Source organism: Macrotis lagotis, chromosome 1, assembly GCF_037893015.1.
Source record: "Macrotis lagotis isolate mMagLag1 chromosome 1, bilby.v1.9.chrom.fasta, whole genome shotgun sequence".
NCBI classification, from domain to species: Eukaryota; Metazoa; Chordata; class Mammalia; order Peramelemorphia; family Peramelidae; genus Macrotis; species Macrotis lagotis.
In genome coordinates, this window is record NC_133658.1 from 187602917 (window position 1) to 187618731 (window position 15815).

The 15815-nt window shown below is 33.9% G+C and overlaps 2 protein-coding genes across 8 annotated transcripts in view; both read right to left on the minus strand.

Annotated features, from left to right (window-relative positions):
- Positions 1-15815, minus strand: part of CRLS1 (cardiolipin synthase 1) — a 32819-nt gene that overhangs the window by 16376 nt on the left and 628 nt on the right. For 2 of the 4 annotated variants that reach the window (XR_012473378.1, XR_012473379.1), the window contains exons 2-7: positions 13395-13532; positions 11070-11199; positions 7964-8049; positions 3884-3952; positions 1793-1884; positions 665-812 (exon numbers count right to left, since the gene is read on the minus strand). Coding sequence is in view for 2 of the 4 variants with exons in the window: in XM_074209495.1 (XP_074065596.1) it covers positions 725-812; positions 1793-1884; positions 3884-3952; positions 7964-8049; positions 11070-11199; positions 13395-13532; positions 15674-15682 (612 nt within the window). In the remaining 2 variants the exon portion in view is untranslated. Of the gene's footprint in view, positions 1-206; positions 813-1792; positions 1885-3883; positions 3953-7963; positions 8050-11069; positions 11200-13394; positions 13533-15673; positions 15812-15815 lie in introns of those variants that run through there. The other 2 variants (XM_074209495.1, XM_074209494.1) reach the window with 2 other exon arrangements.
- The window catches only part of MCM8 (minichromosome maintenance 8 homologous recombination repair factor), a 63397-nt gene continuing 61027 nt past the window's right edge, over positions 13446-15815 (minus strand). For all 4 annotated transcript variants that reach the window (XM_074209487.1, XM_074209490.1, XM_074209491.1 and 1 more), the window contains one exon: positions 13446-13532. The gene's annotated coding sequence lies outside the window, so the exon portion shown is untranslated. The remainder of the gene's footprint in view (positions 13533-15815) is intronic.

Sequence of the window (15815 nt, forward strand, 5' to 3'; positions counted from 1 at the left end):
AAATTCATAAAGTAATCATTGATCCTTTGGTAGCAAATAGTAATATGTCCTACCCGATGTTACGTTTAACTATTCTGTTACTCATTATCCTGACATAAATAATAAATAAACTATTAGGCATCAAAGATTTTGGAAGACTAAACACAACACGAATTCCATTATGTGTTTGACTTTGTTTTCAAAACACATTGCATTTTAATCTCTATAACTTAGCTTGTCATTCATATCACCATTCTTAACAAATGACATATCCAGATTAACTGTTACAGATCAGAGATTTGAAAAATAAAATTATTTACCCAAGTTGAATGTAAATTGACATTGAATCTAATTTCCTTCTCTTTCACTGACTTATGTCAGTGCTTTCTTAACAATGAAAATTCTACTTAATGTAACAAGGGAACCTGGATATAGGCTATTTTTCTGGAAATATTTCTTTTAAAAAATTAAAAATTGACTAATTTTAATTACTTTTAAGAAATCTAAGATTAAAAAATTCCAAATTATATTTTTATTTAAAAATACATTGGAAAATTCCATATATGTACATGATTTAAGCTTAATTTCACTGCACTTGACTTCACTTGGGATGATACTGACATGGTTTATGTTTTGATAAAGTCTTTCCCAAACTAACAAAAAAAGGGAGAGTCCTGTAGATTACCAGCTGGTTCTGATGTAAATGATGTCTTGCTGCTTCCCAGATAATAATGATGGATGACATTTATTTGCCTTTTATCACCTGGACTGTTTTCCGACCATAATGATAATAACTGTAGGCTGATGCAGTTGTGGTGAAAGCTGTAAAACACCTTTTGTTGTAGAAGTAGGAAGAAAAAAAAATAGAAGTTATAACAAAAATTTAAAAATATTGCAGCCATACAATAATCTTCCTTTTTGTATTATATGAGTCATGAGATAATGAAATATTAGAATTTGCCATCAGTTACAGCAAGTTTTTTTAATGAAAGTTTAGTAATTTTTTTAATGAAAGTTTAGTAATTTTCAAAAGTAAAAATAAAATCAAATTAATAAGTATTTTTTAAAGAAATTTGTAGTGTATGCATCAAACAATCAAGTATTTGAAAGATGGAATGGATGACTGAAAATTCTATGGTGGTCATTAATAACTTCTTATTGTTTAGTTGTTTTTAATTATGCCTGATGCTTTGCAACCCCTTTTGGGGATTTTCTTGGCAAAGATACTGAAGTGGCTTGCTATTTTCTTCTTTAGCTTGTTTTACAGGAAACTGGGGCAAATAGGGTTAATTGACTTGCCCAGGTCACACAGCAAGCAAATGTCTGAGGCTAGATTTGAACTAACTCCAGGCCGTGTTCTATTCACTGCACCACCTACCTGCCCCCCAAAGTAACTTCACATTTGTACATATGATGCAGAATAAAGCAAAACTAAGAGAGTGAAAACATACAGTGCTTGTATAAAAATGCACATGAAGAAAACATTAAAAAAAGAATTCAGGTTAAATAAAATATATAATTTCTGGTTAATAGGCAGTCAACGAGCAGTTTTGAAAACTTACTTAAGTAAAATACTATGAAAAATTATTTTTGAGAAAGTGTTCAAACAAGTTGTGTTCATGAAAAAAAACTTCACAAAGTTGCAAAGTAACTTAAAAATCAAGCTTTTAGAATACTTAGTACTTATAAAGTTGGTATATTTTCAGTGGTATAGATTATTTTCAATACTGCTGGCAAAGTACCACTATAAATAAATAATTTTTAAGACAATTACATTAAATTCTTGGAGTGATAAATTAAAATTTTACCTTACCAAAGTATTTGAAGATAAATGCTGTCAACATAATTGAAAACGGGAGCTGCCAAAGAAGCTGCCACTAAAATTAACTGAACTGCTGTATTCACCTACAGAAAAACAAATGTTTACGGAAAAAATGAATCAAGGTCATCTAGACCAATTCTGTATAGTACAAGGACAAACAGAAAATGAAACTGGCAGTTTTAAGATAAAGATCTATATCAAATGTTAGATGTTGAACTGTTCTTGATATAGAAACTCAGATATAAAAATTACAGCATGTACATATAACTTTTAAGGAAATTTTAGCTATTTAATTTTATTGAGGGTTTACAAATGAATGACTATCTGCAAGTTTACTCTGTTATGGATACAAGGATAATTGCACTAGTTTGACAATAATAAAACATTTTTTCATTTGCATATTGCTTTAGCACTTTTTCAAACTGATTGCTCTGATCTCAATATATTTGCACAACCCTATCAACAAGCACTTTATTAAGCTACCTATTATAATATGTAATGTATTATGCTAGGTACTGGGGGTACTAAAACAAAAGTAAAATCATTTTTGTCTTGTGGAGTAAATTGAGCAATTATTTCTGTTGTTTCAATGGGGATAATATGGAGATGAAATAATTTCTCTCAAGTCACACAATTAAGTTAGTTGCCGAACCAAAATTAGAACTTAGGGCTTTGAATTCAGAGATCTTTTCACTATACCAACCATCCTCTGGTTCAAAAATGTTACACATTGATCTAATAGCTTACCCTCATAGAAGCAAACTTTCTAGAGTTAGAAGGACATCCCTAATAGATGGGCTTGAAAAAGACACTAAGAAAAGGGAAGAAAGGGCATATTGACTCTCTGACTGGAGTATAGAAAAGTGACAATCATGAAGAAAGAAAAAAGTTGTGTAGATAAAGGAAAAAGGCTATTGGAGATTGTAACATATAATTTGTATTATACTACTGCTTTACCATCCAGTTAACAATAAAAAAAGACTACTTCAAAAAAAGATGCTTTTAAGTAACAAGAAAAAACTGTATTAAACATCCAAATATTGCAGGACATTATGCTAAGTGATGAGAGTAAAGGAGGAGGGAGAAGGAATCAATGTTAGAAAATCTAGTCCCAGCCCTTAAGAAGTTCAGGGTTATTCTGATTATGAAAGAATATATAACAAATGCTATGTTTTATTTTTATTATTAATATTACTGGAAGCCTACCTACAAGGATAAGTGTTGGAACATTTTTCCTTTGCCATTGTTAGTCCCATCCAACTGCTATTGAATATAAAGCACTTAGAAGCCAAAACAATACAAATAAAAAAAAAATCCCATTACAGCAGGTTAGCTAAGTTGGTTACAACATGGTATTCATGGGAATAATGATATGGTTTCCATAACCCTTGATCAGTTAGCTGTTCCAAGGGCAATCTAATCAGTTGGAGATGGGAGTATCAAAGCAAACTGTTACCATTAGAAAAGCAGGTTCAAGCACATATGGACCCTTATGGAAATAGCATGTACCAAAAAAAAAAAAAAAAAAAGCATTATTACTCCCAAATAGAGGTTAATGTGAATGTGAAATGAAGTGATTTTTGTAACCTGGCACTCAGCAGAGCAGACTGGGTATACAGTTATAGTGTGCTATGAAATAATGCTTTTTCCTGTTCCTTTGCATGTAATAGTAACAAAAGATTATATAAGATATTTACATGGCAGGAAGGCAGCAAAAATGATTGCTTTGGTCCAAGCAGCAATTATATATATCAAATATATCAATTACCTTTAAGAGTCTGCTAAACTTAATCTAATCTCTTAAAACTACAAAGCTGATAAAGATGTAAGAACTGGAGAAGGAAAGAGGTAAGATAGAAGTATGTGGGTGACATAATAGGTTTCCAATGGGTCATAAGCATATATCATTTGTTAGCTAATTAAAAGAGAAGTTATATTTCACCTATAGTTTAGCAGATCCAAGGACCTATACCTAATATAGCAAAATGTTACAATGAAAGATTTTTGCTTTTATCTTTGATTATCATAAAGGAGACAAAAGAAAGGGTATAAAATGAAGAACTGAAAAAATAATGTCCTTACCTTACTGATGAATGTTGGCTTTAACCTAGCAGTGGCATAGCAAGGATTGAAATATCTAGCAAGAGTTCGCTGTGAAAGTGATAAAAGGTTGGATATTTAGTTTGTTTATGGAAAAAATTATAATTTTTAGGAACTTATTAATATTAGTTTAAAGCAATTTTTTGGTAAATTTTAGGAAACAACACATATGAAGTGAACAAAATGTTATTTTTTTTCTAACAAATATTTTTGGTAACATTTTAAAAGATGTACATTTTATCTGATACTATGATAAAATTTTATAGATATATTCTTTATCTAAGAATAAAATAGAAAGAGTAATGCTTTATGCAATCAAGAGACTGATAGAATCATATGATAAAATTATCAAATCGAATATATAAATAGCTGCTTAACAACAGACTTTATTTCTTACTAGAATCAACTACTTTTTTAGTCTGGAAAATGAAAAATAGTTAGACATTTAAAAATCCATTATGTTTAGTTAGAATCTAAGCTGATGATTTAGAGGCAAATGCTTTAAGAGTGATCCTAAGCAAAAATTAACACCATGTTGGTTCTTACTTTCTTTTTTCAGATTTTATTTTATTTTGAGTTTTACAATTTTTACCCCATTCTTGCTTCCCTCCCCCCACCCCCCCAGAAGGCATTCTGTTAGTCTACATTGTTTCCATGGCATACATTGATCTCAGTGGAATGTGATGACAGAGAAATCATATCCTTAAGGAAGAAATAAAAAGTAAGAGATAGTAAAATTACATTATAATATAATGCTTTTTTCCCCCCCTAATTTGAAGGTCTTTGGTCTTCGTTCAAAGTCCATAATTCTTTCTCTGGATAGAGATGGTATTCTCCATTGCAGATAGCTCAAAATTGTCCCTGGTTGTGGCACTGAAGGGATGAGCAAGTCCATCAGGTTGATCATCACCCTCATGTTGCTGTTAGGGTGTACAATGCTTTTCTGATTCTGCTCATCTCGCTCAGCATCAGTTCATGCAAATCTCTCCAGGCTTCCCTGAATTCCCATCCCTCCTGGTTTCTAATAGAATAGTGTTCCATGACATACATATACCACAGTTTGTTATGCCATTCCCCAACTGATGGACATTCACTTAATTTCCAATTTTTTTTGCCACCACAAACAGGGCTGCTATAAATATTTTTGTACACGTGATTTTTTTTTACCCTTTTATCATCTCTTCAGGGTATAGACCCAGTAGGGGTATTGCTGGGTCAAAGGGTATGCACATTTTTGTTGCCCTTTGGGCATAATCCCAAATTGCTCTCCAGAAAGGTTGGATGAGTTCACAGCTCCACCAATAATGTATTAGTGTCCCAGATTTCCCGAATCCCTTCCGACATTGATCCTTGTCCTTTCTGGTCATATTGGCCAGTCTGAGAGGTGTGAGGTGTATGTATCTCAGGGATGCTTTAATTTGCATTTCTCTAATAAGTAATGTTTTGGAGCAATTTTTCATATGATTATGGATTGCTTTGATTTCCTCAGCTGTAAATTGCCTTTGTATATCCTCTGACCATTTATCAATTGGGGAATGGCTTGTTTTTTTGAAAATTAGACTTAGTTCTCTGTATGTTTTAGAAATGAGTCCTTTGTCAGAAATACTAGTTGCAAAAATTGTTTTCCAATTTACTATATTTCTTTTGATTTTTGTTACAGTGGTTTTGTCTGTGCAAAAGCCTTTTAATTTAATGTAGTCAAAATTATCTAGTTTGTTTTCAATGATCTTCTCTATCTCTTCATTGGTCATAAACTGTTTCCCTTTCCATAGATCTGACAAGTAAACTACTCCTTGATCTTCTAGTTTGCTTATAAAATTGTTTTTTTTTTATGTCTAAATCCTGTATCCATTTGGATCTTATCTTGGTATAGGGGGTGAGGTGTTGGTCTACTCTAAGTTACTTCCATACTAACTTCCAATTTTCCCAACAGTTTTTATCGAAGAAGAGAGTTTTTATCCCAATACCTGGACTCTTTGGGTTTATCAAACAGCAGATTACTATAATCATTTCCTGCTATTGCACCTAGTCTATTCCACTGAACCACGACTCTATTTCTTAGCCAATACTAGACATTTTTCAGGACCGATGCTTTATAATATAATTTTAGACCTGGTAAGGCTACGCCACCTTCTTTTGCACTTTTTTTCATTGAATCCTTGGAAATCCTTGACTTCTTATTTCTCCATATAAATTTACTTACAACTTTTTCTAACTTATTTAAGTAATTTTTTGGAATTTTGATTTTTAGGGCACCAAACAAGTAGTTTAGTTTTGGTAGAATTGTCATTTTTATTATATTAGCTTGACCTATCCATGAACAGTTGGTGTTTGCCCAGGTATTTAAATCTTATTTTATTCGAGTGAGAAGAGTTTTGTAATTGTTTTCAAAAAGTTCTTGAGTTTGCCTTGGCAGGTAGACTCCCAAGTATTTTATTTTGTCTGAGGTTACTCTAAATGGGATTGCTCTTTCTAGCTCATATATATATAGAAGAGTTGAGGATTTATGATGGTTCATTTTATATCCTGCTACTTTGCTAAAGTTGCAAATTATTTCTAGTAGTTGTTTGGATGACTTTTTTGGGATTCTCTAGGTATACCATCATGTCATCTGCAAAGAATGAGTTTGCCTCCTCCTTCCCTATTCTAATTCCTTCAATTTCTTTTTCTTCTCTTATTGCTGAGGATAACATTTCTAAAATGATAATGAATAGTAGTGGTGATAATGTACATCCTTGTTTCACCTCTGATTTTATTGGGAATGCTTCTAGCCTATTCCCATTGCATATAATGCTTGTTGATGGTTTCATATAGATACTGCTTATTGTTCTACGGAACAAACCATTTATTCCTGTACTCCCTAGTGTTTTCAGTAAGAATGGGCGCTGTATTTTATCAAAAGCCTTTTCAGCATCTATTGATATGATCATGTGATTTCTGATAGTATGATTAATTACATCAATAACATACCTAACAGTTTTCCTAATACTGAACCAACCCTGCATTCCTGGAATAAATCCTTCTTGATCATAATGTATTATCCTAGTGATAACTTGTAATCGTTTTGCTAAGATTTTATTTAAGATTTTTGCATCTATATTCATCAGGGAGATAGGTCTATAATTTTCTTTCTCTCCTTGATTAGGTATCAGCACCATATTGGTGTCATAGATAGAGTTAGGCAGAGTTCCATCTTCACCTATTTTTTCCAAAGAGTTTATATAGAATTGTAACCAATTGTTCCTTAAATGTTTGATAGAATTCACTTGTGAATCCATCTGGCCCTGGAGACTTTTTCTTAGGGAGTTGAATAATGGCTTGTTGAATTTCTTTTTCTGAGATAGGGTTATTTAAGTTTTTAATTTCCTCTTCAACTTATATTTTTGTAAATATTCATCCACTTCACTTAGATTGTCAAATTTATTGGCAGAGAGTTGGGCAAAATAATTCTGATTTATTACTTTAATTACTTCCTCATTGGTGGTGAGTTCACCTTTTTCATTTATGATACTAGCAATTTGGTTTTCTTCTGGTTCTTACTTTTTATTACTTTTTAAGACAATTTTGGAGCAACTAGGTGGAGCAGTGGATAGAGCACCAGCCCTGGAGTCAGGAGGACCTGAGTTCAAATCTGAATTCATACACTTAATAATTGCCTAGCTGTATGACTTTGGGCAGGCCACTTAACCCCATTGCCTTAAATAATAATAATTTTAAAAAAGACAATTTTAATTAAGTCTGTGGTATTCATTAAACAGGAAGAATCAATTCACTGAAAAGGAATTTGAACTTATAAGTTCCTGTGTCTTTTAAATTTAGTTGTATTTTCATGTTACTAAGCAATTTAATCTTTTATGAAACAAGATGATGGATGCTTAAAAAAACTATTTGACTTGGTTAATGAATTAAAATCAAAGATATTTAGTAAATAGAACTTTCTATGTCAAAACATAGCAAGATTGCAGTCTTTACAGAATTTTACACACACACACACACACACACACACACACACACACACACAGGTTTAACATAATTTAAAAATAAAGTAGATTTTTTACTTACTGGTGATGGTAGAGTTCTGTATCTGATGTAAAAAACGGCAGCAATCAATACTATATCTCTTGCAATAATCATGTAAGTAAGTGAAACTGAAAAGTGAAAATGAAATCACCTTAACATATACATTTGTCAAGATATTAGGATACTCTTTTTTCCAAATTTAAGACCCAGCAAATCAAGCAATTTGTGCCTTGAGCATGGCCAACAACAATCTCTGCATTCACCCTCTGGCAAAAATTAAATAATTATTGTATTTCTTTGACCAACACCAGGTGTTTTCTGAGTTCACGAAGCCCTGCTCTGAATCAAATTTGCCTTACTATTGCTGTTATCCCCTTCATTGTTAGGGCTATATAGTTCACTGCACAGACATTGGTCAAGGTATGGAGATCTCCTCACACTGTCTATAGATGCCCTCCTTGCTTAAAAAATCATGTCTCAATGAATCAATGAAAATTAAATTTCTGTTTGATTCTTGTTCTCCAATCATAACTTTTTTTTGTTTGGTTCTGGCCATCCACAGGTTAAAAGGCTAGTTTGCTTCTAAGAAACACTATCCCCCAAATGATTTCCTGGGTTAGAAAAATGAGCTTCTCAGAACTGTGTAACTAGTAACTGAACCTCTCAGGAACTGTAAGGAAGTTATACATATATGTAAATGTATGTGGGTATACACAAACACACACATACACCTTAATATCAATACCTTACTTAAACTTAATGAGGTTATTATTTGTTAAACACATTTCTTATTTTTTTTTTGCAAGGCAAATGGGGTTAAGTGGCTTGCCCAAGGCCACACAGCTAGGTAATTATTAAGTGTCTGAGACCGGATTTGAACCCAGGTACTCCTGACTCCAAGGCCGGTGCTTTATCCACTACGCCACCTAGCTGCCCCAACACATTTCTTATAACAGCCTTTTAAAGCAAGTTTGATCAAAGTGTTAATCCCCTTTAAAAGTATGTGAAAAGGGAGATTCAGAGGGAGTTAAGTAACTTACCCTGGGCAATTTTTCTACCTGATTTTCTATACCACACTGCTTCATTTGTCCCCTTCCTCATTTTGACAATACCCTTTTTATGAGTTGTCCTTCCCATTACCTGTAAGTTCCTGGAGAGTAAAAATCTGGCTTCCTAGTTTGAATTTATTTGTGCTCACAATACAACATGGTGTCTGGCACATATTAAGTATCTAATGTTTCAATCTATCCAAGATGTCAACAGAAATAAGGTACAGTATTCCTATATTTATAAAACTGGAGGCTTCATGAATCTTAAGATAAAACTCACAGCTGAAAAAATAATCTCAAATATATTTATCTCTTCTCCATTGTTTTTAATTGTATTGTATTTTGTATTTGCATATATATGCTTTATCTTCTAACTAGACTTAAAGTTCTTCAAATAGTGAATACCTAACATTTACATGGCACTTTAAAAGGTTTACAAAGTATTTTACATTTATTACCTCATTTGATCTTTACAACAACCCTAGAGGTTGCTTTTACATCAATGGGAACTGAAATAAGAGGATAATTGCCCAGGGTCCTATAGTTACAAAATTTTTGAAACAGGATTTGAACTCTGGTCTTCCTCCTTCCAATTCCAGCACTCTGCCCACTGTGCCATTTAGATTTTTCACATTCACTAAACCTAGCACAGTTGTTTTGCACACAGAAGATAAACACCAAATATGTTGAATTATGTGTAATATAGATATGAAATATAGCAGAAATATTCAAAATGCTGTATTTAAAAATTACTTGGAAAGGGGAAAGAACCTCTCAATATAAAAATATCCATAGCAGCTCTTTTTGTGGTGACAAAGAATTGGAAATTGAGGGGATGTCCATTAGTTGGGAATGGTTGTACAAGTTGTGCTATATGAATGTGATGGAGTACTACTGTGCAATGAAAATTGATAAGCTGACTGATTTCAAAACTCTTCAAATCAATACAATATTTAAAACAATTTCAAAGGACTCATGATAAAAAATGCCATCCCTATTCAATTCAGAGAAAGAATAAATTGAGTCTGGATGCAAATCAAAGCATACTATTTTTCACTTTCTATATTTTTTCCTTGGCATCTGTCCTCTTTCACAACGTGACTTTTATGGTAATAAGTTTTTTTTTTAGGTTTTTGCAAGGCAAATGGGGTTAAGTGGCTTGCCCAAGGCCACACAGGTAATTATTAAGTGTCTGAGACTGGTTTTGAACCCAGGTACTCCTGACTCCAAGGCCGGTGCTTTATCCACTATGCCACCTAGCTGCCCCAGTAATAAGTTTTTCATAATTGAATATGCATAACCTATATCAAGCTGCATACTAACTCAAACTGTCTCAGGAAGGGGGAGGCTTGACAGAGGGAGAGAAGAAAAAAATTGACACTCAAAATCTTTAAGAAACGAATGCTGAAAATTGACTTTACATGTAACTGGGGCTAAAATATTATTAATAATAATTTGTAGTATTTCTCAGAAAATAGTCTGAATGTTTTGCAAAAAAAAAAAATTACCAGAGATAGGTATTTAAATTTTGAACATTCAATCTAAAGAAATAAAAATTGAGTTAAGGTTTAAGTTTTAAGGAAGAACAAACATGGTTCTATAACCAAACTATATTTTTTTAAGGGTTTTTTTTTTTGCAAGGCAGTGGGGTTAAATGGCTTGCCCAAGGCCACACGGCTAGGTAATTATTAAGTGTCTGAAGCCAGATTTGAACTCAGGTACTCGACTCCAGGGCCGGTGCGCTAGCCACCCCAAACTATATTCTCTTCCATCAAAAGAAATCCACCCTATTATTAGAATTTATTTCATTATTATTATGACATATAAGATCTTTGAATAGGGTTCAAATAAATCATGCTTCTTGACACAGTGTTTTTATGTTACTTTGGACAAATCATTTTAACCTCTGTGGCTCAGGCAACTATTATTAAGCCTGTAAGTTGTAGGTCAGTTGCTGTTACACTTTGGTAGAGGGTATTTCCTGCCACTGAGTTCTTTAAACCCAAGAAATAAACGGGCCATTTAAAAAAATAATATGACTATGACTATGTAATTTTGTAAGAAACTTACCACAGTACCGAATATTATTGAGCTCTTACCTGGAATAAGATCTGCACATGTCAAGCTAATATAGAGGACACTGATGAGAATTTTATCAGCAAGTGGATCAAGGGCACTTCCCAATGCTGATTTCTGGTTGGCCCAATTTCTAGCAATAAATCCATCCAACTAAAAATAGAAGTTTTGTTTTCAAAATACAGCATCATTAATACACTAATTTATTTATATACCATTTTTAGACTCTATCCAATATATTCCTTTATCCTGTGGCATTAACAACCTCTTTATATGAGGTGTATAACCCTCATGAAGACCTGAGACTTCCAACTTCACCATTCCATTAAAAGAACTCCCTTTAAAGTTACTGATGATCTTTAAATTACCATAACCAAGGGCTTTTTCTCATTCTTCATTCTCCTTTGATACTTATTGATCACCCTCTTCTCCTAAATATTTTCTTGTCTCTAGGTTTGGGGTTACTAATTTCTTCTAGTTCTTATAGACCAATCTTTTTCAGTGTCTTTTATTAGCTGCTCAACCAGGCTATACCTTCTAATCCTAAGTGTACCACAAGGTTCTACTCTGGGGTCTTATCAAACTCCCATGGAGTAAATTACAAATTTTATGCTGATGATTCTCAAATCTACTTTTGTTTCAAATTCTCTGCTTACCTCTAATTTTTCATCTCCAACAGCAGACACCCTGAACTGATGTACAGCAGACATCTTAAACTTATCCTGCCAAACACTCATCCCCCCCAAAATGAACTCATTCCCCATCTCTCCATGTCCTAACTTTCATATTACAACAGAGGGGCAACATCATCCTCTCAGGTACCCAGGATGGAAACCTAACTTTGTCAACCTGGACTCCTCATTTTCTCTCAACCCTCATTATCTAATTGATTACTGAGGTCTGTTCTGTTAATTTCACCTTTGCAATATGTCCCTGTCTCTCCTCTGACACTGACACCATTCTTGTCTAGGGCCTTCTCTCAAACCTGCTTGTGGGTCTGCTTGCCTCCTCTTTCTCCACTCCAACACATGTTCCATTCAGTCAAGAAAGTGATATTCCTAAAGTGAAGGTCCCAACCATCTCACCCTCTTTAATCAATAAACTCCAGTGGTTCGCTATCACCTCCAAGATGAAATACAAAATCCACTGCTCACCATTCAAAGACCTTATGCCTTTTTCCAATCATCTTATATACCCTTGATCCAGTGATATTGGCCACTGTGTTATTCTTTGAACAAGACACTGCCTCTAAGCACTTTCTCTTATTGTCCCCCAAGTCTGAAATGCTTTCTCTACTTACAGGCATTCTTGTTTTTTGATACAGGAAGTTTTTTCCAATTCCTCTAAATTCCAGTCCTTTCTTTCTTTAATATATTGCTATCCTCCCCACCCTCTTTAGATTATAAACTCCTTGAGGGCAGGGATTATCCTTTGCCTCTTTTCATATCCTGAGTTAGGCAAAGTACATTTTGAAGCATAGACTTGACTGCTGAACTATATTAACATTTTTTAACAAAGGGTATCTTAAGAAAAATTTTGAACAATGCACAAAAAATTACTCAAGATTTTAAATCATGAGAATCCTTATTTTGGGGATCTTTTAATATTTTGTATTTTCACTGAATGTGCTAAATATTGGTTGACAAAGTAACAGTAGGCTATTGAAAATTTGAACATTGTAGATATATATGAAAACAGTAAACTACAAAGTTATAACAAGACTACTCAAGTATAAAGTTATAATAAGACTACTCTAGAAAAGGGTTTTGTTTAGTCAATAATTATTTAGTGGCTGTAACATCATTTAAGGGGAGGTAAGTAGAAAGCAGCACTAATCCAAGACAAGATAACTTCATTAAAAAAAAAATCACAGGCGAGCACACACACACACACACACACACACACACACACACACACACACACCCACCCAATATTAATTTGACTGATTAACAGTAAGTCTCAGAAAAGAACATGGATTCAATATCAGAAGTCCCGAGTTCTAGTTCCAGTTCTGCTACTAACATGTAATCTTAGGCAATTTACTTAATTTGTTTCAATTTCTTCATTTGCAAAAATACAGATAACATTTTGTAAGACATGAAAACATCTCAAATGTTGTCAAGAGCTCTACAAATGTAGAGTACTATGTTACTGAAATAATGGTTAAATATAAAGGAATACCTAAAAATTGTTACTGAGAACAGATTACATCTAAGAGATTATCATCAACAGTAACTGTCCTCAAATTTTATAGATTTTTTTCTGATTACAGCAACATTTGCTGGCACTTTTAATAAATGACTAGTGGTTTACTATCAGTTTATATTTTTTGTGGACTCACAACTTACCAAATCAGTTAGCCCAGCTAAAGCAAAAACTCCTAGTGCAACATTAAAATCTTCTTCAATAATCAAATAACCCAAAACTGGGGCCAAGGCAATTCTTGTCATTGACAATAAATTTGGGATTGTCCATGGGTTTTCATACTGAAACAGAAAAACAAGAAAGTGAAAAATTGATATATACTTTGTAAGTTAAAAATAGTACCATCACATTCTAAGGAGATTAAGGGAGTGGTTTAACAGAAAACCAATAATGTGGCAGGATCTTTCCTCCCCACCACTGATCAGAGTCACTCAGGCTATGTGCTTTAACTTGAGCCACTATTTAATTCTACCAAAATTTACTGATCTCCTAGTATGTATTAATTGGGTTATAGTGTCTAAGTATTAACAGGGAAATATAAACAGGACAGTACCTGGCTGCTTCTACAAGCAGTATCCTAAGTGGAAGTGAGTTAATTAGGGAAGAGAGGGGAAGAAAAAGAAAAAGAAAAAAATGCAAACAAATTACTGCTTTCAGAAGGAGGATCACTTTGAGTTTTGCCTGGATTTCAAAAGGTAGAGATTTCAAGAGAAGGGCATTTCATCCACTGATTACAGTGACATGAGAAAAAGGCACATAAGTAAAAATGCATGGCTACTGTGGAACAATCATTTAGACCAGTTTAGATATGGTATATGAAATGATATAAAATAAAGCTACAAATGTAGATTGGCCTTCAAGGCATTGCATTATGGTACCAATCTAAAGATTATTTCAATCCAAATGCCTTGCTGAAGAAAAATTTTAAAGAATTTATAAATCAGGTCTGGAAACCTGATTTAAACAGCACCCCCACCCTAAAATTCAGGGTCTCCCTACTAATTTCTTCCATGAAATGTCTTCCCTTAGCAGATTTTGATGCGATATGTTTAGGTTTCATCTTGAAAATGGTTTAAAAGCCACAAATAGTCTTTTTGAATTTGACAGTGACATAAGAGCTGATTTGCAGCTGCCTTCAAGAAACTGCCATACTTTTTTTTTAAGTTTTTTGCAAGGCAATGAGGGTTAAGTGACTTGCCCAAGGTCACACAGCTAGGTAATTATTAGGTGTCTGAGGTGGGATTTGAACTCAGGTACTCCTGATTCCAGGGCTGGTGGCTCTACCCACCACCTAGGTGCCCCCATCCCATACTTTTGACAAGAAATTTTTCTAGTGAGAGCATTTCAATTTTTAAAAGCTCCTAAAGTTTTTTTAAAAGCTGCAAAAAGCAGAAATTTCTGTTCAACTAATGTGATTTCCTTGAAATGAACTCTGAATTGCTGAGAGATAATTGGAAAAATCAAATTGTAATTGAAAGACCCTTAAGAAAAAGGATTCTCTGAAGGAAAGTTTTTTTTTTTAGGTTTTTGCAAGGCAAATGGGGTTAAGTGGCTTCCCCAAGGCCACACAGCTAGGTAATTATTAAGTGTCTGAGACCAGATTTGAACCCAGGTACTCCTGACTCCAGGGCCAGTGCTTTATCCACCTTGCCACCTAGCGGGCCCCTGAAGGTACATTTTTTTCTAACAATCTGGCAACCACTGTTTTTAAATTTACTTTCATTTTAAACACAAATGTCTGAAAAGTATTCTAAAGTGAAATTCACAATTTATAAAACTGTCCTTCAGTAATCCAAGTGAATACAAATCTTCAGACATTTATTTAGGCCCACATTATCATTCTCTCTTCCTCCCTGCCAACCTACCTACCTACCTACCTACCTACCAACCATACAACACCTAACACAATACACCTGGGGCATAGGGTAGAATGGATTTTGATGAATGCCCCCCCCCTTAAATAATGTAACTGAATCTTTCTAGGAGTGTGTCCAAATTCAAGTTAAAAGAGCACACTCTCCTGTTCCCAAAGTTCAAAGGACAAAGACATACATTTCCAGGAATCTGTGTTATACAGTGAATTAAATATATTCAAATGAGATCACTCTGTGGCTGAGTAAATAAAGTAAAATAACGCAAAACCCACTAAAAACATACAGAATTCCTCTTTGGGGGAACCAATGAGATGAAATAAACAAGAATAAACAGTCTTGTACATCCAAGTGAATTAATTTGATAATTATGACTGGAGAAGCTAGAATAGATGCCAAATTAACGGTCAAAATAGTTTTTATTTCTGTCATAATAATTCAGGTCAGTTAGAATATGTCATCAACTGAATTCACGATTATTAAGATAATTTTGTCAAACTCAAAAAGTTAAAGAAGCTAATGTCGGATGACCCAACCAGATGCCACTCAACCTGTGTCATGCTCGAGAAAGGACTGAAGTTTGTGAAGGAACTTCTGCCGGGCTCCGGCAAGCTCAGAGCAGACGGCAGCCCAATGCCAACATGCTTTAGCTAACCGGGCAGCGGGCGCTCCCGCCGGGCCGCGTTACCCCGA